The 27,892-nt window shown below is 40.8% G+C and overlaps 1 protein-coding gene across 2 annotated transcripts in view; it reads right to left on the bottom strand.

Annotated features, from left to right (window-relative positions):
- TENM2 (teneurin transmembrane protein 2) overlaps positions 1-27,892 on the bottom strand; it is a 996,821-nt gene that overhangs the window by 163,401 nt on the left and 805,528 nt on the right. For both annotated transcript variants that reach the window (XM_084636387.1, XM_084636388.1), the window contains 2 exons: positions 17,625-17,747; positions 3,730-3,935 (listed from right to left, as the gene is read on the bottom strand). In XM_084636387.1, coding sequence (XP_084492513.1) covers positions 3,730-3,935; positions 17,625-17,747 — 329 coding nt within the window. The remainder of the gene's footprint in view (positions 1-3,729; positions 3,936-17,624; positions 17,748-27,892) is intronic.

The following is a 27,892-nucleotide window of genomic DNA, read 5'->3' as shown; positions in this document are numbered from 1 at the left end:
ACTTACTTTTTCATGCTATCATTTGAAATAGTCTGCAGATGAGCAGTAATATCAATGTTTGCTTGGATCACTATATAAGCAGCATATACGTGCTTAATCCAAGAGATTTATCATTTCTTCTCCAAATATTATCCAGTGTGCAGCCTTTTATCCATTTGCTTTCCACCATTTAAGGGCCACTTTTTAAGGGGGTTATGAATGTTTTGTTACATGGCTGTACCACTACATAGTCTGGAAAAATCTTTCTTGAAAATACAGTGAGTGCTTTTATTTCTAACTCACTTGCCATACAAGCCTGCATTTCTGTCTGTATGTCCCCCCTCCAGAGCTCCATTCCCTAGCCACAGTATTACACCAGGCTGTTTGACTGACTAAACTAGGCGTTTGGAATATTTGCTAAACAGTAATACTGAGAAGGTTAAATCTCAGCAGGGCTCTCAGACAAGAGCTGCATCTTGTTGTCTCAGGGTAATCATGTACCTAATTTGCTGATTATTGACTTGTTCCCACTAAGGATTTTACTTGGCTTGACATATCAACACTGATCAGTGATGAACTGTCAAGTGAACTTGTTCACTGCTTTTACTGCTCAAGTCCTTAACTTGCAGTAACAAGGATTTTAAAATACAACGTTAGCACATCATCTGATGTCAAATTCAGATTATTTTCATTAATACAGAAATCCTTGCTCCTTTCTGGAATCAGAACAAGGCTACTCTTCTAAAGTTCAGATGTGTAGCAGGCTCTTTTCTTTTCTCTAAAATCATTTCTCTCTGCATCAGGCTGGCAGGATTTAGGATCCTGCATAAGGATATGGGACTTTTCTGCTGAGTCTTCCTATTGCCCAATGCTAACGCCCTGCATGAAGATGCTGAGTAATTTCTGAGGATCATGCACGTAGATTTTGTTAACTCTATCCAGGGTTAAAAAAGGGCAGGAGTCTCTTCTTGGGGAGTTCTAACTAGAGACTGGGAAAGAAAGTTCCTGTAGGTAGAAACCATGCAGAGAAGGAAGCTTAGGCTGAGACTTATGGGGTTGCTGTTTTTAATTATTTAAAATAACAATAAAGGATGTGAGTTTTGGATCTGGTATGTTGGTGCTGTGTTGAGAGAATAGGAGGAGGAGGATTCTACCTGGTCATAGTCTCTTCTGAAACACAGAACCTTAGATACACTTGATTGCAGGGCAATAACATGTAAAATTCAGCTTGAATTAATAAACTATCAATTCCTTCCTAATAGGGCTATTGCAAGAGTCGTCCATGCCTTTGTCTCCTCCTAGCCAGACAATGACAATTCACTCTTACTTAAGGCTACATTTGAAATCTTCCTGGAGCTTTGGTTGCTCCTGAGAAGGGCAGGTCACTGTGAGCACATGACATCCTAGCTTAGTGTCTGCACTGACTCCCTGTTGATTTCCTGGGGAAATTAAAAGGAGTGGTAAAAATCTCTAAAAAGCTGAATGATTTGGAACCCAGTTATTTGACTAACCACATTTCATTCTTACTCTATTGGGGTAATTAATTTCAAATGCAATTTTCTTGCTGTCAAGTTCATGGGACTGAATTGCCAGTGCAAAAATCAAGGCTGTCTCAGAAAAGGGTCCCTGCATTTGGAACTCATTTCCTTGGCCATCTCCCATCCTTCATGGAGATGTACAAGAATAGGTGAGAATGGGGCAGCAATCTTCTGGAATCTCCCCAGGCAGCCCTCTTGTAGTACAAAACTTCAAGGAACCCCAATGTTAATCTTTCACATGCAAATCTGATCACTGACCCCTACTATTTGTTTTCTGTCTGCTGGGCTTTACTTCCTGGCAATCTAGCAGACCTGCTGATTGTTTTGCAGGCTTCCTGCTTCTGTAAGATTTAAGAATTTCTTGTTATTTGTAGAGTGGCTGCACTGGGGGGAAGGGAGCACATTTCAATAGAGGCCACCACAGAGGGGAATGGTGGTTAGACAACCACAGGGCCATTTGCTCTTGGATTATGTATATGTAGTGGTCGTAATCCTTTGAATATAGTAGTGCGCATCGTTCCTGGCCCCTAGTCTTATGGCTGTGGAATGACTGCAGAACTAGCCCATAAATCAGAATCTTCAGACTCCAGTGTAGTTTCCCATACAAAATTCATTTATTCACTCTTTGTGCTGTGTGTGTGTGTGGGGGGGGGGGGGGTTGCAACTAAAATCATGTAATGTAACCATATACAAATCTGTGTAACTCCACTCTGCTTTGGCAAATGAAAAAATGTAACTCAGAAATTCTTTGCCAATTGGGGCTAAGTGTCTAGGAATGTCAAATGGGGGCATTCCCAAGAGGGATTTTTAGATTTCTGCACTTGCTCTCCAGAACTCAAATGTCAAGTTAAGCTTTCTAAATTTAAGGAAAAAATCTTTGTACTAAGAGCTAATTTTCAAGGCTGCACATGAGTGAAAGAATCCCTTCCTGAAATTGGTAGTCATCTATGCTTTTGCTCATTCCCTGAAGAATGGGGGTTTCTTTTTTTCTTGGCATGCATAGCTACAAAACATATTATTGCTCATGAGGAGTCTGAGCCAAACCTCATCAAAGTAAATGGGAAGCTTTCCATTGACTTTAATGGGCTTTGGATCTGGCCAAAATTTTCCAGCTATTTGAATCAAATCTCAGCAGTGACTATATGCCCTCCTACAGCAATGAATTCCAAATTCTCACTACACATCTTCTGAAGAAATAGTTGCTTATATTTTTTCTAAATTTGTTAGCCATTATTTTTATTGAGTGCCCATTGCTCTATATTATCGGGTCAGCATAAAAATGAGGGACTGATGAGTTTTCACTACAGTTGTTTGTAAGAAATGCAAGACAAGCACCAGACTTAACTCCATACCTGAAAGGGAAAATGCAAATCTGCATACATAGCTTAGTGACCTAGTGATGGAAGAGGCCTGGGTACAGTCATTGGGAAAAGGGGATTAAAATTAACCCAACACTGACAAAAATGACCATGAAAACCCACATCTGAACAACATGTGCTAGTGGTGGTGGAATAGAAAACTTCCAGTAATCTAAACTCTGCCAACTGATTTTCTTCAGCAAGTCAAAGCAGCAAGTCCCTTATGAAGACCCAGTCTGGGCCTGAATATCTTCTCACTTACACTAGGTCAGCATCTATGTAACCTCCCAGACTGCTCCTGATTTATACCAGCACATGAGGGGAGAATCAGGCTTGTGACGGTCTCTTCTTTTTAGAGCATTCCAGTCACCTGTGGTATGTTACTCTGAGATAGTGGGCCTGATTCTAATCTCCCACCATCTTTCACTAGTGTAATTTCAACGACCTCCGTGTATTTTATTTCTGATTTACAGCACAACAGAGCAGATTTATGCTCTGAATTTCCATCACTAGTATTTTAAGCTGACAATAGGAAACTGCAGATGTTAATTTTTAAAAAGGGTGACATTATAAAGATTGCAGGAAAACAACCTTTATTTATTCCAAGTTAAAAGAAAAATTGTCACTCCTGTAAATAATCTATTGTTAGAGGATGCCAATCTGTAACAAAGCCATTGTTGCAAACAAGCAACTCCAGGGCTCTGAGGTAAATCAGAGCCATGAGGCACTGGGGAAGAACCAAGGACCCTCAGTTTCAAAAGCACAAACCCTTACCACCTAAAACTAATTGCCATTAGATCATCAGTACTTTTATCTTTTGGCTTTTAAATCCATTAAGCATAGTCATACAGTACCTGGGCATGTGATGGTGGAAGTCCTCTTCTTATATAAACACCAAAAAGAGCATCCTTTCCTAAGGAGATATTGAACTTCACGAACTGCGGCTGGCTGATATGGATTTGAGACCGCCAGAATACTCCAGGTGGTACTTCCTGGGTAACTCTGCGTCCGACCTCTGCCTCCCCGCTATCTATGCTGCTATTTCTAGTGGCCCAAGGTCCTAGAAGACAGGAACAAGTATTAGCCAGGTGAGATTTTTTTTCTAGAAGTACAGGCATTTTTGGTAATGCCATTTATGATGAACCACTGTGGCAATTTTAAACCCTTTAAAACAAAGCTTAACATTTTAAAGATCAGTTTCTCCCTTTATTTACATTTGTGCAACTCCACTGCTTTCTCTGACCCTTAGATTTTACATAAGCTATAAATTCCTCCCCTTAGAGCATCTGAAACTTGCATACAGCTTTTCCCCCACCACTTTTAATTCTGTGATTACTCTTTACTGATCAAGTATAGTAAGAGCAGAGAGCCAGCTAAGCACATATAAATCAACTTGTGCTCTTTTCAGCCACATCCTTAATGTGACCAAGATATAAAAATAACCAGGAAATAATTATAAAGGGGTAATTTCAATGTAAACTCACTGATTGCAGACTTCATTAGTCAGATTTCATACATTAAACAGGTCCATTAAGCCCCTCTCCATAAACTAACAATAATCACATATAAAAGGAAACACATTAATAAGGAGATAGAAAAAAGAGTTTGATAACCTTTGAAAGGCCCATACAGCTTGGGATCTGGCTACATGAAAATCCATTTCTTTCCCCCGTGCACAAATTTATTGGCTGCAGCCGGTTGAATTCCACTTGCTGATAATCCCTAGATATGCATTATTGAAAACAAGAGGCAAGACCTTTCCAGTAGACCACCTCTGGCTCTCTATCCATGAAATGGTTAGCCTTCAGAACATAGTGAAAGCTCATCCATTCAGCAAAGCCTTATGTGGTTGGGTCTGGCATTATGTTTACTTGTCCTACACTTCAGACATTTCTGTTGGGCAAATGGTCAATGGGGAAGAGAGAGGAGAGTAGCAATGCTCCCGATTTCCAGCATACATTGATATTTGCTTTAGTGTATGATGTGCCCAGATGCCAAGGTAATGAGTGCCAAGTTATTAAAATAAATTAAATAAAGGTCAGAAAACCACAGAGAAGATCTATTATGCTCATGAACATCTAAATCTACTTCTTGGTGGCTTTAATTACAACTAGGTATTGAGTGGTAGTGATACATGAAATTCAAGGAAACACATACTACCTATAGCCATCATGAGCTTAGCTCTTTTGCCCATATTTCTACCACAGTACAATGCTATTCTTAGAAGATACCATATCTGGAAAGGATCCCTGAATACCAGTGAATCAGTTTCCAGCAGTTTATGGACATTTTTGCCAATGCCAGCCTCTGGAGACAGTGCTTTCAGGAAGGACATAACAGCATAGTATGGACCTGCACGTAAACCCAGCAGGTAAGTACCAAACACCTGCTCTGTCTTTATTGTTTTAACTGTAATAGCTACTTCAGCATGATTTCAATTTTAAAATTCCAAATTACCGAGGCTCCTGGTACTTACGCTTGCATGTAATGAAAAACCTCTTAGAGATGTTATATGGGCAATGTCTTTAAACAGTAAAAAGAATGCTTTGAGTAAGAACTGTTAATCTTTAAACTGTAGTTTTTAATAGTCCATGTCTTTTTGAATGTTCGAGGTTAACAGGTCTTCAGCAATATTAGGGCATTAGAGAAAAAGCAGGGGAAACTGCAAGAGTGCGTGGGCTGCAAATGGAGTAAAAGGAATTAACATGATGTCCAGTAAAGTGCCCGTGTTTCTGTCCCAGAGTGACATGTTATCCTGATGAGACATCTTATGCCCACTGTGACAGGCCTTTTGGTGTCAGCTGGTCTTCTATAACAGCAACTTCTATCAGGCTTGACAAACATACCACACCTAGTACACAGCTTTTATGGTATTTATGTAAAGAGGGTAGAATGAGGCACCTAACACAAACTTATGTTATACTGATTCTCAAAATCATTATGAAGTGTGTGTCTGGATGATATTTCAGAAGTTGTGTATATGTACTTACAACATATTTTAAAATTGGTGTCCCATGCAGGGTTGACAAACAGGTTTTGCCAGACAAAGCGACATGGATTCATCTGTCTGCTTTGCCTCAGAAGAAGAAGAAGAGGAAGAAGTCTGTGGGGACCTGAAAGGCAGGGCTAGTGTTGCCAGAGGCTGTTGGTTTCAGAAAGCTGAGCAACAGAAGGCACAGACAAAGCTGTTTCACAATCCCAGGTATCTCTGGGAAGTGTCACACCCATTGAGAAAGGTTATGAGTCAGAATACTACTAACTTTGCAGATCTATAGTTTTTCATCGGGGGATCTCAAAGTGCCTTACTCACATTGATGAATTAAACCTCACAACACTGCAGTTCAAGTAGTATCACCTTCATCTTGCATATAGGGAAACGTGATACAGAGAAACTAAATAACTTGTGCAATATCACCCAGAATCAGTGGCAGAGATGGGAAGTGAACCCAGGAATCCTGGCTTCCAATCATCTGCTTCAAGAACTAGACCACCCTTCTGCTTTAAGTAACAATGACAAAATGTGGACAAATCCCAAGTTTTAAAAATTGTCTCTTCTGCAAATAATCTTTTGCATTCAGAGTGAAGATATTTATATGCCTATCAACCACATCTACTGCTCAAGTACCCTCAAATAACCCAGTGACCCACCATGCAGAAGCTTGTTTGTGAAACTTCCAAATGTGTCACAGCGTAGTAGTAGTTCTGCTTTGTGGACAGTGCTGCAGGAAGTACTAGAGAAGTAGTATTTTTAACATGGCAGGAGCCATGAGGAATGAAGATAGAGAGACCCACAAATGAGTCCACACGCCTTCCAAGTGTCCTAACTCATTACACGAAGTGCCAAATCACTTAATTAGTTGCTTTATGCTTTTTTCAAGCTGAATTTCTTCATGAACATATAAGAGACTGATCCAAAGCCACTGGACATTTTTACTGACTTCAATATGCTTTGGATCAGGCCCTAAAAGAGTCCTGTAATTTACAGTGACAGGTTTCAGAGTAACAGCCGTGTTAGTCTGTCTTTGCAAAAAGAAAAGGAGTACTTGTGGCACCTTAGAGACTAACCAATTTATTTGAGCATGAGCTTTCGTGAGCTACAGCTCACTTCATCGGATGCATACCGTGGAAACTGCAGAAGACATTATATAAACAGAGACCATGAAACATTGTAAGGAGAGTGGTCAGTTTGGATGAGCTATTACCAGCAGGAGAGTGAGTTTGTGTGTGTATGGGGGTGGGGGGGGGGGTGAGAAAACCTGTATTTGTGCTGGAAATGGCCCACCTTGATCATCATGCACATTGTAGGGAGAGTGGTCGCTTTGGATGAGCTATTACCAGCAGGAGAGTGAGTTTGTGTGTGTGGTTTTTGGAGGGGGGGTGGGGGGTTGAGAAAACCTGGATTTGTGCTGGAAATGGCCCACCTTGATTATCATACACATTTTAAAGAGAGTGGTCACTTTGGATGGGCTATTACCAGCAGGAGAGTGAGTTTGTGTGTGTGGGGGGGGGGGGCGCGGAGGGTGAGAGAACCTGGATTTGTGCTGAAAATGGCCCAACTTGATGATCACTTTAGATAAGCTATTACCAGCAGGAGAGTGGGGTGGGAGGAGGTATTGTTTCATGGTCTCTGTGTATATAATGTCTTCTGCAGTTTCCACAGTACGCATCCGATGAAGTGAGCTGTAGCTCACGAAAGCTCATGCTCAAATAAATTGGTTAGTCTCTAAGGTGCCACAAGTACTCCTTTTCTTTCTGTAATTTACAATGTAGCTTGTTTGAAAGCTATACATTGTACTATGGATGCTGGGTCTGGAACCCAGACCAGCCTCTGACGATCAGAGATTCCAGTGTGCTGAAATCCACTTCAGAATTTTGACACTTTTTCCCATCATTGGTGCCCCCACTTGCATCAGATAGACTATTTATTAGGCAATTGTAACTTCCCCTGTGAAGTCAATACTTAGGAAATGATAGTTTCAGGTAGTTCATTACATGCCCTAAGATTATAACTGCGGGTTTTTAAAGGCAATATTTTACTAATCAATTTTCCAGTACAGTCAGATGCTATACCTCTATGGAAGAATACTCATGTAAATTTAGAGATATTGTACATTTCCATAACAGGTATCTAATATTTGAACCAGTTAAACAAGAAGGATGATAAAAAATGACACTGATCCACAAAAGGCATTATCTGATAATCAGTTCTGAAAATGTTACTATATTTCATGTAAAACTCAAAAATAGGAAACAATAAAATTATACCACAAAACAAGCTATAAAAAATGAAGCCTTCTTAGAATAGTTTTAAAACTTAATACAAGTTAGAATGCTTTTTGCATAAATCTGCTTTAGAGATTACTCTGCATCACATATTTTTATCTACAGAAAATAAAACTGAATTCTGTATATTGCCTAAGCCATTATATCTCATTCCCATTCATTTTGTAACCAGTGCTATTAGCTCATAGTTCATTTGAACTGCAAGAAGACCAGTCTCTCCTGCAGATTACTGCTGCATAGTCTATTAAAGCAACTTATACACTGCACCATAAATGATAGAAAATAATTATGGTTTTGAGCTATCAATGACTTCTGCTAATAACCCTTGCTTCCCAATCTGCTGAGTCTACATTCCCTTAAATTGTAACTTTACAAGTACATTTAATTACTACCACTAATAAAGGACATACCTCCCACTGAGGCTCCAGTTTTAAGACTTTTGGTTGAATTTAGCCCTGACCTTTTCAATTTTTCTTCAGGAAACTGTGCTTTGTGTTTCCAGGTGTGGGTGTTTCATTTTCAAAGTTCACTAGCACCGGGGTGAAAGTCAGATAAATTACTTACTGGTACGGGGCCCAACTCCGGGCTTCCGGAAGGGGCGGGGCTTTGGGCGGAAGGGGAGGGGCTGGGGGCAGCCTCCCCCAGCCAGCCATTCCACACTGCCCAGCCCGTGCCTCCTGGGGCTCTGGCCGCGGTGGCCAGGAGCCCTGGGCCCTTTTAAATTGCCAGGCCCTGGGCAGCTGCCCCTTTTGCCCCCTCTTCCCCCCGCCAAACCACCGTCGGCGGCCTTGCGGGGGGCGGGAAAGGGGCAGCGTGTGGGCTGTGTACAGGCCGGTACCAGTGGCCACTTCTTACCAGTATGCTGTACCAGCCCACTTGACTAGCAGCCAAACACAGCAGGTTAGGTGAACTGAGGCAAAATTTTCGGCCATCAAGGGGAAAGAGCATAGGAGCTTTGGCCTTAATGCTCTAGATATGTCCCCTACTGGCAAACTACTTTATTAATGGTTTGCAGTCTTGTTGTAGCTGTGTTGGTACAAGGATATGACAGAGATAAGGTGGGTGAGGTAATAACTTCTCTTGGACCAACTTCTGTCGGTGAAAGAGTCAAGTCTTCAAGCTCCAGACCTGAAGAAGAGCTCCATGGAGCTTGAAAGTTTGTCTCTTCTATCAAAAAAGCTTGGCCCTATAAAAGATATTACTTCACCCACCTTGTCTACTTTATTAATGTCATTCATAAAAAATAAAGTTCTTTCCCTCAAAATTTCATAAAAACAAAATTTTCTTCTTTTTCCTAATTAGACTTCCAGTGGTTTATCTGCTTAAAAAGTTAGTGCAGATTCTGCTGATTAGGCAAAAATACAATTTACCTGTGGACCTGTGTGTTCTGAGGTGCTAACATTGACATTTCTCAGACCACAGTGGCCTTTCACTAGGTGTTGTTGGGAGAAGTTGAAGGGAAGGTTTCCTAGTACGACCCCATTGTCACTCTTCATTTTTCCTTACCACATGAGGTGACCCAATGTCCAGTTGTAGACAGAGCTGCCGCTGTAGCTCATCAGCTCCTTCTAAGCACTGGTCAGGAGGAAGGGGAACTCAATATACTCTTTTAGTTGTGCTCCCCACTTATCTTCACTGCAGCTGGGAAGATGCCTACCAGTCCGGGTGGACAGACGCATGCTAGCTCAGCTCAAGTGAGTGTGCTAAAAATAACACTGTAGACATTGCTAGCACAGGCTAGCTATCCTAATACAAGCCCACCTTACCCCTTAGGTCAGAGCTCAAGCTGCTATTTTTAGCATGCCATCTTGCTCACAGCTGCAGCGTATACATACCCTGAGTGGCCTAAATTCAGATCCCTGTGTAATGCTTTTCCCAGCATGCAAAATGTATCCCCATGTCCAGTTTTAAAGATCTAATCAATACTGTTACACATGGCATGTTGTAGTTTTGTTGCCTCTAAGCCCTGGCCTCTACAAACTTATGTCAGTATAACTACGTCTCTCGGGAGTGTAGAAAATCCATACCCCTAAGCGACACAGTTATACCGACCTAACTCCCAGTGTAGACAGCGCTATATTGATGAGATGGCTTCTCCCATTGACACAGTGGATTAGCGTCTTCACTGCAACGCTGTAAGTGTAGATAAGCCTTGCATTTGCAAATTTAACAAGCTTTCCCACAAAGGTTTAAGTAATCAAAGCTTTTAAATCTCTGGAGATTATATGTTATTGATTCATGTTTCCCCTAAAATAACTACAACAGGTGCAAGTAAATGATACCTGCACCTACATATCTATGCAAATGTGGGTTATTTGTAGAAAAGCAGCACATTCCTTTCATTACGACTGATGCAAATAGATATTAATTTCATAAAGGTGAAGCATCTGCAATATGGCTTTTTTACTTTCAGTGCCAAATTAATTAGTGTGGGTAAGTCACAGCACTAGGAGTGAAGAGAGCTGGGTTCTATTTCTGGCTTTGCCCACAGCCTTCCTGTGTGATCCCAGTCAAGTTGTTTAAATTCTTGAAGCCTATCTGCAAAATGTGGACAGAAATACTGGCCTACCTCACAGGGATGCTGGGAGGCTTACTTCACTAGTTTTTGAAAAGTGCTTTAAGATCCCCAAATGGAGGCATTAGAGAAATATAAGCCAGTAATGTTATAATTATTATACCTGAGAGTGGAACTGAGCTCCTAGTGCTTTGCCCCTCTGTCTCTTTCTCCCCAGATTAGAAACATCATTAAAAATAAATCTGGTCCCAACATGATACAACAGGGAACTCTGAAGGGGCAATGGCAATCTAACCATTGAGCCTCTTAGTGGCTGGCTGGCTGAGGCTTCATCAGGTTTTCCTTATTTTTAGGACTAAAAATGCTGTACTCTGCCCCCCCCCACAACTTCTATATTCACAGTAACACATTTTGCACTAATGGCCCCACTTAAAAGCTCTGCCTCTTCCACAGCCTCTAGAGAATTTCTAAGTAAACTTTATAACTTTTTCATAGTGCAGTTCCTTTTGGTCTTCTTCACCTCCTAATGTAGTGAGAGTGCATCCCTCCCTCTGACTCACTCTCCCCTTCTCTCTATTTTTAGACTCTTCTCTATCTCGATGGACCACTGCAGATCATTTTCAAAGACCATCAACTGCATTTAAGTGAAGTTCTGGATGTTACATAAACTGAGAGGAAAGGCCAACCTGACGAACTCTTGCCACTGTGAACAAATAAATCCTGGTGTGAATTAACAATGCTCTGAGTGGCTGTCTCGAAGCTTGCTTGTTTATCTCATAATCTCTCATGGTTATTTAAACATTTTTACTGTGATTTTCCTTTTTCATAAACCTTTATAAAAGAGAGTTTTAAATGCATATTCCTTCTTCTAATCCACAGGAACTATTCCAATCTCTCAGTCAAACATGTATTTAAGTACCTGTATATATAAGCTTGTTAGCCACCAAATAACACTTATTCATTTTTAAAGGTGTATTATTTACCCAGTTAAATTACTATTTTGCTACGTGCATTTTTTAAAGTCTGCTCTAGTGCTTATTGGAGATGCCAATTTGACAGTTCCGAAAGCCTCTGTTTATCCAAAGAACACAACGACACGGCAGTGGCAGAGCAAGCTTCTCCACATCATTCCATCAATGCGCCCTCACCCTTGAACTGGGGGAACCACTTCAAGTTGGTAGTTCACACCACTTGTCAATTCAATCCTTTGTATCTCTCAGAATGAAATCAGGTTAATGTCAATTAATGTCAGCTATATATAATGTCCTATGCTTAAATAGGAAATAACTCTGAGGCTGTAGGGTAGTAATTGTTGACTTCATTAATGGAGATCCTGTAAATTCTTGGTTTTGTACTAATTGGGAAACATGTATCACTAATTTGGCAGCCCAACAGTTCCAGAGGATCCATAATGATCTGCCTTGTTAACCTGGTGGCTATGGATCTGCATTAAATACCAGTCATTAAATACCATTTTTGACACAACGCACAGTCAGCCTGTGGAACTCTTTGCCAGAGGATGTTATGAAGGCCAAGACTATAACAGGGTTCAAAAAAGAACTAGAGAAGTTCATGGAGGATAGGCCCATCAATGGCTATCCCAGTTTGCCAGAAGCTGGAAATGGGTGACAGGGAATGCATTACTTGATGATGACCTGGGACACCTGGCATTGGCCACTGTTGGAAGACAGGATATTGGGCTAGATGGACCTTTGGTCTGACCCAGTATGGCTGCTCTTATGTTCTTACCACTATTGTTGGCGAGAGAGCCTTCTCCTTTGCAACTTCTTGAGTTTGGAACAGTCTTCTTGTATCTCTCCATCTCTTACCAAATTTCAGCTGCAAACACATATTTCCTTCCTACCCTTATCATTTAGTTTCCCTATTCCATTCCTGTTTGTTGTTATTTAAATTTGTGTGTTTGCTTTATTTAGCACTGCAATGTTCTGGGGGTACAGTTTGTGAGAATGACACTGCCCGAGTTAAAGATACATTGCACTGAAGGTTTTACTGAAAGGCATGAATGTAAGAGTGACACTGGTTTGAGTACCATCTTCATCCTAAAACATAGCTGGCCTTTTGTCCATCAAATGGCTGGGCCCTCTGGCTCTTTTGAAAGGAGAAAAAGATAGTTTTAATTTTATTTAGAAAGATATATTTCTGTACAAGCCTTTTCAATGGAAATATTAGTGCAGTGCAACTTTATCAGGGTAGCATCTTCCATACAAACCATACCCCAAAGAGCTTCCTAATATTAAATGAAACACTGTCTCAAAATCCATCTGGAAAGTCTATATTTTTCAAACGAAATAAAATAAATTTACTTTAGGAAATATGGGTTTAGCCTGGAGAGGCTGATATGACACAACCCGAACTCCAGTGACAGGAAGGAAGCTCCTGTAATAACGAGTCTTGTTTTGTGAAGTGAAGAGGAGGCAACGTTTCCAGGCTCTGTATTACCTGTAGTTTTGCAACCTATAGGCAGCTGTACTGCAAGAGGAACTGGGTCACATCTCCTAATTCCACACATGGAGGGAACCCTTGCGTGTGGATCTGCCTCTGCTTAGGTAGATGAGTGAGACAGCCACCTCTGCAGCAGGCACCGTATATCCTTGGACCTCCATGAGTCTGGGGAGCTGCACGGAGGGTGGGACATGGCTTGGTCAGATTCCTGGGGATGGCAAGAGTCTAGAGCCACACTCTCAAGGTGCCAAGAGCAGGGACAGGGCCCCCAGGACTGACTGATCCATGGAGTTTGTGGGTTAACCACCCATGCCTATATCATCGTGGGGGAAGGGAACTGAGATCATGGACTAGTTTGGAAAGGAACTCTGGAAGGAGAATCTCTGCCCAGGGCTGCTCTGAAGGGTTTGACTGTGGCAAAGCACAATTTGGCCTTAAGAGTTTAGGTAGTATAGGCATCCCACTAACCCCCTGCTTCATTTAAAAATCTAAACACAACTCTAAGCTCTGGTGGATATAGTATGTTAAGACTCATCCTTTTCAGAACTATTAGCAAACCATTTCACTGCAGATGTAATTAAGATTTATGAGTTCAGCATGTTTAATCAAGAAAAAATACACATTATGCTGTGAGTAATTTTTGCAGCACCACATGCATCTTTCATTCCGGTTGGTATAACACAGGTAACCAAGATAGACTTTAATTATACAAACTACTGCTGCAGCCACTAACAAAATGACATAAAACAAAATACCTCCTATACATTCTGTTGTCTCTTATTTTAATCAAAAGCGTTGTTTCCACTAAGACATCAAATCATACAGGTTACATTGCCTTCCCAATCCACCTCCAAAGATGGAACACAGCATGTGAGCATTTATGAAGACTAGGTACGCAATCCTGTATGGCATTCAAATTACAGCATTTTTGCTTGCTTGCATTTTAATTTGCTCCTACAGTATATTTACCCAGTAGCCGCCTAATAACATTAACCTGCACAGCAAAACATGGTGTATCTTGACTAAAACATTATCAAAGTAAATGATTAAATACAGTATAATTTAGGGAAAATGGAGGTGGTTACTTAATTTATTGCCCTTATATGTTGATTGTCTGTTTGAATGAGCCTATGAGGGATCAAATCTTTGTCTACCATGACTATTAGACTGTAAGATCTCTGGGGCAGAGATTGTCTCTTATTATGTGTTTGTACGGTGCCGAGTACAATGGAATATTATGACATAATGCAATCAATAATAATTATATTTAGAATGATAAGTCAAGGCAGTGTGTCATTTATCCGTAAATTTTAGTAACATAAAACATAAAATATTGTGGTAACACTAGGGAAGATGTATTACGAGGTCATAAAAGAATGAAAGGTTTTCTAAATCTCAGACCAAGGAATTTTGTTTATATAAAACATTACCTTTTTAGAGAGGGATGATTAAGGTTGATTTTCACACAGTATATTCTGTCAGTTATGAAGGACATGGCAGGTCCCCATTTTATGGAGATGTGTGTCTAGCATCCAAAGTATTTTTAAAACTGAAGACACAATGTGGCATAGACTCAGAGAATCCAGAAATGGAAAGGCTCTAATTGGTCATTTAATCTATTGCTCTGCCATGGCAGGGCTTATTCCCTAATGTACAGTGATTATTGTTTGCCCGGTCTAAGTTTTAATTGTCCCAAGCTTCCACCAATTTCCTTATGAGACAGTTCTACAGGGTTAATAGACCTCAGTGTCAGGAAGCTTTTCCTGATATTCAGCCAATATTTCCCCTATATTAGTTTCACCCCATTATTCCAGTTCTTTTTACTCTGCTAAATTATATCTGTCCATCATCAGTTTTTTCACTCCCTTGAAATATTTGTAGACTGTTTTTGTATACAAAAACACTACAGGGCAGATCCTCAGCTTCTGCAAACAGATGCTTGTCATTCACAGCAGGATTCCTGGCAAAGAGCATTCACTGTGGAGTGGGTGCAGTTTACTGATTCTTTAAGCATGTGCATCCATGGCTTGTACTTGCTGCTGATTGCAGGATATGGCTTGAGGACAAGACCTGTAACCCACACACTACATTTCTACCTGGCAATATGGAGTTAGATAGTCAGATCACCCAGTGCTCACTTCAGTATTATGGAGAGAACCTGCATTGCTACCTGCATGAAGGAATAAAGTTTCCCTTTGCCCTCCTCCTCAAATCCCCCAGTTTTTAAATGAGCGTTGGGACTCTAAGGCAACAGTAAGCATGCCCTGTTTTCATTTAGCTATAGCATGTTCAGACATCACCAGCCTCCACTGAGCTACAGTGTATAAATATAAAGAATTATGATTTTATTATCAAAAAGCTAGTTCCTGCTCTCAGTTATGCCAGTGTACACTAGTGAAATCATTTATGTTACTCTGGATTTACACTGCTGAAACTCAGAGCAGAATTTAGCCCAGGGATAAGAGATAGACAGATCAGTCAGAAATATCTGCTTGTTCCTCCCCTCCCTGCAACTTCTCCCCCCCTCCAGCTGCCACAAGTGGCACTGCCTTTAAATGGCCTGCCCGCTGTGATGACACAGCTTGCATGTAAGTGGCTGTTTTCATACGAAGGGTTAAAGGTTTCTTTGGAAGACCAATATTTTAAAAAGACTGGCTTCATCCTGAGCCATGTCAATTATAAAAGGTCACTCTGCACAGCCAGGAAGGGCAGACCTGAAATGGCTGTTATGTGAAAAGCTGCCAGAGGCTTTCCTAAAACGTGCTGGACTAGCAATATTAACTTTAAATTATATAAATGAAGGGAGCGGGGAGAAAACCTCTCACACCCTCTCTGCTATCAGGGTCTGCTTTTCTGTCATTCATTACATTTCAGACATTCTGCCATTCATTATATTTAATGGTAGAAGGATACTTACCTAAATGTGTTGTTTTTCAAAGGTTTTATTAACATTTCACATTAACAAGTCACTTTAGTAAAACGTGTAAAAGCAACAAGATCTTCATGTTTCTATTTAGTAACATAGGGACTCTCACTCATGTACACACTGGACAAAATGTAACAGTGATATAATATGACAATTCTGCATTGTACTTAGGGTTTAATTTTTAGAAGTGCATAGCACTATAACTTCAGATTAACTCTGCAGGAGCTGAAGGTGCTCAGCAACTCTGAAAGCCCATACATCTTCATCTGAAGAACTAAAAGTGTTTTGCCACCATTAATAAGTCCACCTTCACAACACCCTTGTGAGGTAAATATTAATACCTCTGTTTAACATATGGGGAAACTGAGGCACAAAGGCATGCCTAAGGATTCACCACAGGAATATGGCACAGTTGAGAATTGGATTCAGCTCTCCTGCTTCCCAGTCCCAGGCATTAACCTCAGATCCAGCTTTTCTATACTTCCTACTCTACTCTATTACTCTATGTGAGCAGTGGGCACCCCCATTGCAATATCATTCACCTCAGGAGTGATCAGTGATAGTGTACATTCCAACACCATAACTACAGGTCAGAGGAGCCACACAGTTCTGTTCTGTATCCAAAATACTTCCACTGACTAATATTGTAGCTTTGCACAAGTCATTCCTCCTCTCAGTGTCTCAGTTTGCTCATTTGACCTTCTTGCTTCACAGGGCAATCTGAGAGCGAACTGTGAAATGCTTTGAAACAATGATCAGTGTTGATTATTACTAATAACATCACTATAATAATCAATAAAAAGAGGGGTATAAAAATAGAGCAAAAGGAAGTTTTGCACTCAGTCATACAGAAAAAGACGTATGTTTTTCGTTTCTGAACAAAGGTTGTTACAAGCCAGTACATGAAATATGCTCTCTTGAATTTGTTACTCTCTTAACTATATAATGTGCTGTTCTCATGCTGCATTCTTCCTTATTGCCTGCTACTCCACCCCCACTTATCATCCATTGTCTCTATTTTCTCCCTGGAATAATATGGAGCATGACTCCTTCAATAATCTCCTCTACTGCCCTTTACTAATATTAACGGGAAGCTTATTCACTAGGGAGTCAAATTCTGCTGTCCTTACTCAGGCAGCATTCCCAGTAACTTCAATAAGAGCTTTGCCTAAATCAGGACAAGATTGTAAAATGTGGTCCCAGCAGGGGCCAAAGCTCTCTCCACTTTCCTTTCAGACAGTATAGTGTATTTCTTTTTTTGATGCTGTGTCTAGCCTTTTCTTTTTCCTGGGATGTTTGGTAGTATTCTCTTTATTTAGTATCTTGGAGTCCAGGGTCTAAAGATTTTTGTGAATTACTACAGGTAGAGAAGGCATTTGGATAGTTATACCCAGGCAAAGAGCCAGGTCAGTATAGGATTACTGCAGCAGAATGTAGAGGTCATAAATAAATATTTTTGCATACCTCTTCCTGAAGTACATTTATTACAAACAGCACCATGAGAAAAGTCTGGCTTGAATTTCCAAGACCATAGACTGCAAAAGATGCAGCTGTAACCTCACCTTTGCCTCCAGATGGCATTGTTGCTACATCATCAGTCCCTGGCAATCCAGTTCTTATCCCATTGTTAAAGGTGTGTCCGTCTGCTGGCTGTAATTGCCAGTTTAGTCCGAGCAGATGCATTGCTGCAGGAGAGACAAAGTAATGAAAAATAACTATACAGTACATAAATTAAAAAGTCAATGGGAGGGGCAGCAGCCATTTTCAATTAAACCACTTCAAGAAGATGTTGTAAAAACAGCTTGTTCCAGGGTCAAATTAACGTGTTAAAAAAAGCAGCAGGCTCACATTGACTTGGTTTATATTTGTTCATTTACCATGGACAGTAAATAACAAAACACGATGGGAAAACGTATCATCCATCTCTGGACAAACAAAAACATACATACAGACAAGCAATTTTAGACACTGGGAGCAAGCTCTTTGTTTCTCAATATTCCCCAAATTATACAAATTTCTTAAAAGAGTAAGTTAAAAAGAGATGACATTTTTTAATACGAAGTGTGATACTTCCTGAAGTATAAACTTATATTAGATCTAAAATACACTAAATCACAATTGATCCCAAACAGAATTTCCTCACTGGATTGTTTAGTGTTTATTTTCATATATTTAAACTGACATCAGCAGCTTTTATTTTGATTTTGCTCTTGACTGTGTTATCAGATTACACACTTGAAAATACTTTTTTGTCTTGTCTGTTTGGCAAGGACTTGGGGTGCATCCTTCAGGTGCTGCAATAGACATTTATATACACATCTTCCCCTTGCATAAATGTAAGTTACTTGCATAAATTTCCATACTTTCATCATATAAGAGCCCTGTGGCTCATTTTGTTTCCTGCTGTGTTTGAAATGCCAACAAAGCGAATTTTATTTGTCTGTCCACGATCATCACTGATGCCACTCAAAAGAACGTACACAGCATCAAGGAGAACGCTTTCCGCTAGCTATGGCACAGCAGCAGGAGGGGCTCACCATTATTTTGTGGACCACACACCACACTTTAGTTATGGTCCCTTTAATAGCTCAGTTCTGCCACATCAGGTCTCAGTGACAATGCACCAAATTACAAGCATCCACCGTAGAATTAAAATGGTCACAAACAGATAGACAGTGTCCAATAAAACACATCTCCAGCACTTGAGAGCCAGCATGACAATATGCTCACAGATTTGACATAGGGATCAGTAAGAAAAAAAAATGATCACAGGAAAGGTAATTAGTAATGCATAGAAAATGATTCATGCAGTTATCTCTGAATGTAGAGTATCAATATAGGCATGACGGCTCCAAGTTAAGATTAAAAATAAAAGCTTTGAACAACACATGCCCCCATACAGAAGGATAAAAGAACCCAATGGTCCCAACTGAGTGGCTATGGAATGGAGCTGCAGGCTCTGCAGCATGCTTTCCACTGCTTCTCAACCTCTTGGAAACCCCTCTGAAAGTGCTCTGCAGGGTTTGGTCTCCACAGTGTTCAGGGAAGCAGGCCAGAGGCAGGGGAGCAGCTGCTCTCCATGGCACCATCTTTCCACTAAGCACATGGGCCAGACTGGCGCCAGCTAATAATGACCAAGTGATCATTAATTTATGTGGTCTCCCCCCTTCTGAGCTGTGAGCATGAAAGCTACACTGCTGCTTTCAGAGGACCTGGAGAAGGCCTGGCAGTAATGAGGAAGTACAGGACTTTTGTACGGATGGTCCTTGCCTCTGGTAGTGATGTGCAGGTTTCAGGGCTCAACACACTTTTACTGGTCTGGATGGATCAATCTACACAAAGAATGAGTGAGACTTCAATGAATTTAAGAGCCTGTAGTGGGAATAACCTAGATAAGGGACTATCAGACTCATAGTATCTATGCTGAAGTAACACTCAGAAAGCTGTTTCTGTTCAAAATTGTATCTAATTTTCTCTTACAATTGTTACCTTAAATATAGGTCATTTACTTTAAGAGATGAAAGTCTATTGCTTCAAGTAAGAAGCATTATTTTTTTACGAGAAAGAGATAAGGAAAACACAACTAGTGGTTAGTCTTTCCAAGAGTAGTATATTTGCTAATTTATAACTACCAGGTAAATTCAAAAAAGGAATTAAAAAAGATCTTATTAACGTGGTGTTAAGACAAACCCTGATCCATCTGCTTCCAAGTATGCCAGGATTTCATTAATAAACTCTGCTGCTCTGTGCTTTAATCATAGATGCATATTAGGAAGGAGCAATTATAAATCACTCCTAACAGGGCTGGGATTTGCATGTCTACCATAGGCCTCTATAGAGACAACAGGGAGAAGATGACAATCTTCTGCATGTCCCATCTATCTAGCACTTACATCCATGATGAACTTCCACTAAGAAAAGTAAGCCCGTTTGTAAACAGGAGACATATTCATCTTCTGCTAAGAATACTGTATGGGAATTTGGTTGTATTATGGGTCTGGGAGAAAAACTACACTTTGGTATTGTATATTGCAGCTGTGAGAAGCAGCTGAGTAGTGACAGAAAGAAGCCATCTATTCTCTCAAGCTTCAAAAGACCCTGAGATGGTAAATTTATATGATTAACCTTTTGTACTGTTAATCAGACAAGAATGCCTGCAGCAAAGGAATACATTCGTAATTAGAAAAAGTGGGATATATTCAGAAGTTGTGCACACTTACACCAGCAGTGAAATTTGGCCCAATGAGTGCCTATACTTCTCCTGTGGTCTACTTTGGTTCTTTAAAAACTACATCTGAGAAAACTGATGCTGGGGCTTAATCTTCCTCACCACTGACATGCTGTTACTTTTTGCTACAGTCCAGGTGGAGCTACCCCTTGTGGATGCTCACCAGTCAGCTGTGTTGGACCTAGGGTGACCAGGTGTCCAGTTTCCAAGACTGGAATTACTGGACTCTGGTAGCTCCGGTCAACACCACCGACCACGCTGCGCCCCGGAAGCAGCCAGCAGGTCCGGCTCCTCGGCCTGGGGGGACTGGCCAATGGGAGTTGGTGGCAGGGGCGGTGCCTGCAAGTAAGAGCAGCATGCGGCGCCTCCTACCCCCCACACCTACTAGCACTGGACTTGCTGTTGGCCGCTTCCGGGGTGCGCGTAACACGGTGTCAGGACAGGCAGGCAGTCTGTGTTAGCCTCCATACACCGTTGACCGGGAGCCACATGAGGTAAGCCCGTGCCCCAACTCCCTGCCCCAGCCCTGAGCCCCCCCAAACCTGGAGCCCCCTCCTGCACCTCAAACCCCTCAAATTCCCAGCCCCACCCCAGAGACCGCACCCCCAGCCAGAGCCCTCATCCCCTCCCGCAACCCAAGCCTCTGCCCCAGCCCAGTGAAAGTGAGTGAGGGTGGAGGATAGCGAGCCACTGAGGGAGGGGGAATGTAGTGAGCGAGGGGCGGGGCCTCGGGTGTTCGGTTTTGTGTGATTAGAAAGTTGGCAATCTTAGGTGGACCCCTTTGGACATGGGGAGGCTCCAACCACAGCCTCTAGCTCTGGACTCTTGGGCACACTTCTCAGGCACAGACTCTCTGTCTAGTACTACTTCCAGGGAGTGGGACCCCATGATCACCTAGGACCAGTGCTGATCTCCCAACACAGCCCAGTCACTTAAGCATACTCTCCCCAGAGCTCCACTCTCAGTTACAGTTTAGCCCTTCAGGGACACATGACAGTTGAAGCAAGTGAGACACAGCCTTTGCAGAGGAATTTCTAAACCAACCACACTTTACTTTTAGATACCACAAGAGATATACAGTTCTATGGAAAAACAAAACCTTCATGCAAATCCCTGCCTCAGTTTCCTCACTCCTCTTGTGCATCCTCTGGGATTTGGTCAGTGTCTTTTCAGGGTCCTAGATGCTCTATCCTGGACCTTACTACTCGGCTAAGCCTTCTCTTCCAGGCATGGACTCTCCATGTTCATGCACCAAGCTGCCTTTAGCTTGTTCAAGTCTGGCAGTCAGAAGGTTCCTCAGCTCAGAGTGCATGTACCATTGTGTTCTCCTGAATCTTACAGAGGCTGTGTTTTTAAAAACCTGTTCTAATACCTTGTTTCTTCTTTTCTGCTGGGTATTTTCCACTGCTCCAACCACACCGCCTGCAGACAACCTGGTTAGAACTAGTTGCCTTTAGACTGCACTCACGCCATTGTTCTAGGGTGCCTAATGGAAGACTATTCAGGGTAAGGACTCTTTGTTGCTGCTGTCACAGCTCTCTAGCTCACAGCTCCCTAGCTGGGAGACATCAGCCCTGTCTGTAAATGGCTGGTTCATCATACACTGAGGAATTCAATAATACAGCAATTTCATAAAATCAACCAGAATTCTTAAGTTTTACATAGGCAAATTTATCAGATCATTACATTTGCCAACAGTGGTCAAGCATAACTGCATCCCAAGGTGGGGTAACTTTTTAGAAACTCCAGGTCAAATTCTGCTCTGAGCTGCGTCAGTTTAAATCTAGCTAATGCTAGTTAGTTCTATGACATTATTCCAGATTCACTCCAGTGTGACTGAGAGCAGAAGCTGGTCCATCAAATTTATATCAACAAAAGAATTACAGAATAAATACCATAGACCCATTGTCTACTGTGGGTTATTCTCATGTAGGAGACCAGAAATACTGTGAGCTTCACTTCTGACCTTGTACCAATTTAACATTGACTTTAGTGAAATTACTCCTGACACCAGCATGAGTTCAAAATAAGGCCTATTGAATTTTCCTGTTACAAAAACCATACTGCCAAGGACTTCCCTGAATGCCACTGCTCTAGGGAAGGAAGAGACTTCTAATAAGCCATATAGTGGCATATAATTCTGGAGTACATACGCTAAGGGAAATTTCTCTATTTTGAACTTTTACCTGATCTGCATATTGTCTCAACTCATGGAAGCACTCATATGAACCGAAGGAAGTTTTGTATTTTTGTCCTAACAAATAAACATCCTGATAGCTACAAAAAACATGATAACCGAATCCAGGCACAATGATTTTGTAAAAAACTGAATTTAAATATAAGTTCAATTCCTATTAAATGACAATAATTACTAAGCTTAGAAACATGATTCTTAACTGCAGATATTCTTGTTTAACCACAGCAACATAAACCTATGTATGTCAAAAACTGGTCTTTGTTGAACTCACATTGCTCATTAGTGGCCAGTTGCTGGAGGGCTAGAAGACACAGTGGGTTAGTGTTTTAGCATTTTCTCTCTGGAGAAACAGGTTCAAGTCTGACACAAGTCACAAATGAAATGAGTGTGGTAGGCCTAGTCCCAAGGGATTACTTGCCCGCATTACAAAATGGATGTACAATTTATCACGATTGTCACTCTCTCCTCAAGAGAGGCCCAAGACGGGAATAGCAAGGGTTCATAAGGTCAAGAGAGAGAGGCAATGAAGGAACTGTATGGAGAAAATCTGCACAAGTGCCTGACACCATTATGCTTGAGTCTAGCCAGGGCTTCCGTTCATTTAAAGAGAGATGAGCATTAAGGTGCTCAAATACTACAATGATGTTTGCCTTCTAAACACCTGAATGGATGGATAAATTCCACCCCCCAAAATTTAAAATAAAATAAATGGCCATATGAATGCTCATGAAAAAGCTGACAAAAAAGAAAGCAGGAACAAGACTGGTAACAGTGATGCACAGCTAACAGACTCTGCGCAAAAGTCCAGAGAGGCGTTAGGTTCAGTAAGGCAGTGGCAGCTCTGGAAGCAGATTCTGTGTCCTTTGTGTACAGGGCACTACAGCCTTGTGGGGCATGACTAAACATTTTCTCACACACAATGGGTGGCAACGGAATAAACCCGACAAAAGCCAATCAATAAGTATTAGAAGTTATATGGAGAGTGACATTGTCTTTGGTTTGTGTACACATGGCAGTCAGCCCTCAGCTGTGTTTACAGATAGGGCAATGAGGAGCAGAGGATTTTTTAAGGATCAGCAGTGTCAATATGTAACTGGAGGAAGAACAGAATATTTGACTTCTCTTGTTAAATGACGGAGGAGGCAACTGTCTCCAAGTCAGACGTTGAATGGAGAGGCCATGATTCTTAGTTACACTAAGGTCTCTTTATACCCCTTTGGCAATGTAAATGAGACTCAGCCTAAGGAAGTTTGGAATCTATGATCCAAGTTCTTCTCCCTCATTTACATCAGTGTAACCCACTTAAAACAAAGGGATTGCTCCAGTATAACCAAATGGAGAAATTAGTACTCTGTCATTAAAATATATCTCTCTATATATATTTACCTAGCACATGGCAAACATTTCTAGGATAAGCAATAGGTGTGCTTTTCTTTTTCTTTTTTTTTTTTTTTGTAATGGAGGATACTGCATATCCCCTGCACTACAATGCCAGATAAAATATCTCTCTGTTCTTCTTTCAGATTCTTGGGGTAAGATTCCCTGTTATTCTTCATAGAGTATCACAATAAAATAGTTTGTTAACAGAGAATTAGGTTTCATCAGGGTCTTTTCAAGATATCACAGACTAATGAGCACTATTTACAGCTCAATAACAGTAATAATAGGGAACAGGTTCAGGAGCACTGCATGTGTGTTTGTGTCCCTTTTTGCACTTATTTGTGTCACACAAACAGAGGGAAAAACTATTCTGCTAGGTGTGATGCCTGACATGAATAAGATAAAGCTGTCAGGTCTGTCATTATGGTTTTGTGGGGGTACCCAGGGAATCTAGCCTGGCCCCCAAACTCAGGCCACTTTTGTTTATAATGTCTGCTCTCCTTGCAGCTTTCACCTGCCCCAGTGCCTTGCAGCAAAAACACACTCTTCAGCTCCATTCACCAGTCTGGATGCCTTCTCTTGAGTCTTAACCCCTAGATGTGCTCTGAGGCACCAAAACACTCCCCTGCTCATTCACCAGTCCTGTTGCCTTGACAAATGCTTGAACAGACCCTTCCCAGCAAATCCATAGGTCCTAATACCACAGATCATTTTCCAGAGGCAGTTAGGTTCTTGGATGCCCTTGTGTCTTAGCATTAGGACATTTTTACAGGCTGGGAATGCAGTATACCAGACCCCACTTATTGCAAGTTCCTCAATCCAGTGCTGAAATTTGTTCTCACTCACATATAAACACTTACTCTATGTGTTTAATGGAAGAGTAGGGTCAATTCTGGTTGTGGGAGAGGTGAATAAGTATTTTTTAAAAAAACAATCTGCTAGCAGACTTCATTAACACAACTAACACAGTTTATACTTTCTTAAGAGATACATTTTAGACACAGCAATCAAATTGTTTTATTAGGCATATTCTTTTACTTGAGAAATGCCAATTGTTTAGGGAAGCTATGCAATCAGGCTGCAGGGTTAGGTGATTAAGAACTCTACCAAACTTGCTCATGTGAAACATCTGAATTGCACTTTCACAGCATCAGAGAAGTCAGAGACTGGAACAGACCTATTATGTCACCTAGTCCTTCATGTGCCAGTGCAGGATTGTTCCTTACAGGGCAGTTTAAAGTATGATTTCCTAAATCTATCATTTGATCTAGATTTAATATGACCATTGTAATATGTAAATAAGATAACTGCTTATTAACTATACTTGTTTTCACAACTAATAGATTATTTTTTTTCCCCCACAGTTGTTAAACCTCAATAATATGCTTCTCATAAGACTGGTAAGTTATTTAACATGTACTAACTGCTTTAATACATTTAAATTAAACATACATTTGGTGTTATTTGAAGCATTATCAGCACATGCAACCTTTTTGTATTTTTTGTATTGTATCATGCATCATGCGTCATTGGCCAAGTCATTTAACCGCCTAGAGCCATATTCAGTTCCTATTTGAATGTTGTGTTAAACTGGAGAACTCCACTGAATACAGAGATGTTACCGCAATGCTACAGGGAGTAAAATCAGGGGATGTCTCAACATCCCTATTAGCGGAATGAGGTTCAGAATACTACTTACCTATGTTTTTATTCTGTACTATCACCATGGTACTGTAGCTAAACATCTTACAAGTTACAGTTTTTTATCTATAATCTTTCCAGAGAGAGAGAGAGAGCGCACGAGTGAGAAAGAGGGAGACCATATTTATTTACTACACAAGAATGTTGTGAGAAATGTTTCATGAAATATGGAAACCCACACCTATTTAGGGCTAAATTACCTCTGGGCCATATGAATGGCGCAATGGGGACACAAGGGTGCCAGAAGTCACCCACTGTCCTCCCAATACAGGGGCTGGCTCACAAATACAATTACCAATTGTAATTGTCACATCTTCATTCCCTGGGGCACAAGTCAGGGGCATGAGAAAGGTGGGGCCAGAGCTTTGTCCCTACTTCTGCCATCTTCTCTATGGTGTAGCTTATTGTTTTCAGAGAGAAGAGCATAGTGCTCCCCTCCCTTAGGGAGGGGATACCCGGCACGCTCCTTCCGCATGCCAGAGAGATACAGGACAGATTGTGTTTTTCTGCTTTTCTGAGACATGATGCTAGGGAAGGTTGGTTCCTCACCACGTAGGGCAGTATTTCCCTGGTGCTATCTGGCTCTTTACATGTTAATTCACATTTGGATTCTTAACTGTTTGGGACAGGGCTCTTATTTTTTAACCCCTCTGCAGTGTGCCTAGTATGCTGCTATTATACAGTTAATAAAAGAGTGCTGTGAAAGAGTGAAATATTATGATCAGCAGCGGGGTGGAAAAGGATGCTTCTGCTGAGAATTATTAATTATTTTCTTTTGGATACATTTATTACTGCAGGAAAAAAAAGATGGAAGCAAGGCAATAAGGTATTTGATTTTTGATGTGCTTATATGTAAGAGTGGAAAACACAAAATATAAAAACAAAACACTTTTTTCAAACCAACTCAGTGATTTCTCTCCTCCTGAACTGCAACAAACTGAATGGAATGAATTTTCAAAGTAGTGCTTGAAAGATACGCCCACAAATCCCATTAGCAGTAATGGGATTTGTGCGCCTATCTCCCATGCAATGCTTTGAAAATTTACCCCTCTATGTCCAACTTCAGTCTTTCTACTTCAAAAATACTTGAAAAGCTTACACACACTTGGAATTACATTATGGAGAAAAAAAATGATCTGAAGACCTGGCTTCAAATTCCCGGGAGCCCCACAAGAAAGCAGAGTAAAAGATAGCTTGGAACAATAGTCACAATCTGTATCATTATTAGTTCTCTGCCTGCTATTCTGACTGCAATGAGACTGAATTTCCATTTTATACTCTTTTGTTTGCTCCCCTTTCAATCCTCCTCACAGAAATGTTTTGATTTTGTGCCACTTTCCAAATGCAATTTTTGTCACAAGAAGGATAACAGCATTGCATGCTGCATTCAGGATCTGAAGTCTTGTGACAAAAACCGTACAAGAGGAACAGAATGCGGCACACCATTCATCCATTCTCATGACAGGCCCTAGATTGTATAGAGTGCAGAAAATTGGCACAAGATTAATCAGTTTTTGAGACTGCCAAAAGAGCGAGTTCATTTTATACAATCTTAAGATTCAAGATTGCAGTCTTTTGTGTTCCTCTGAATGCTGGAACTGGGTGACTATAAATAATAATATTTGTATTTATCATACATAGCACCTTTCATGCTGGAAGGTTGAAATGCAACTGCTTCTGGGGTGGAACAAGAGTAGGGTAAGGGGACACTGGACAAAAACCACTAGAAAACCTTACTCTTAGAAGGCATACCATGAGATCTTTTGTGTTCAACCAGAACAGACGGAACCTCAATTTTAAGGTCTCATTTAAAAAAAAATCTCACACAACCGAGTGCATGGAACTCAACTAATTTTCATTTCACATCAAAAGGAGGAAGGACTGAATTGATCTTACCAGAACTTGAAATTGTGGTTCTAGGAAGTATAGGAATTTCAAACCTTATTTTTAGACCACTAAATTACCCCCTCTCGGAATCAGATTTTCCTTACACTACATTTTGTATAATATTTTGCTTTAAAACTGAATGTAACTAAAGTGTGCATAATGTCAATATCTTATTAGAGATTTCCTGAATTTAAACCCTGTATCTGAATACCTATCTCCCCACACTTGTGCCAGATTCAAATTTCAAATGTAGCATCCATTCTACAAATCCTAGACTCTAACTGCTCCAAGCTTTGGCGATTCAAAGGCCAGATCCAAATTTTGCAGCTTGGGTTCACTTCTGATTTTTATACAAATGAAATATTTCTCCTCCACCTTTATTCCTTTGTATACAGTCTCCAAAAATAGATTTGGACTACATGTTATGGCAAGCTAGT

Source organism: Lepidochelys olivacea (genome assembly GCF_965140295.1).
Source record: "Lepidochelys olivacea isolate rLepOli2 genome assembly, chromosome: 8".
NCBI classification, from domain to species: Eukaryota; Metazoa; Chordata; order Testudines; family Cheloniidae; genus Lepidochelys; species Lepidochelys olivacea.
The sequence above is the reverse complement of the archived record's forward strand: the minus strand, read 5'-3'. Positions and strand labels throughout refer to the sequence as shown.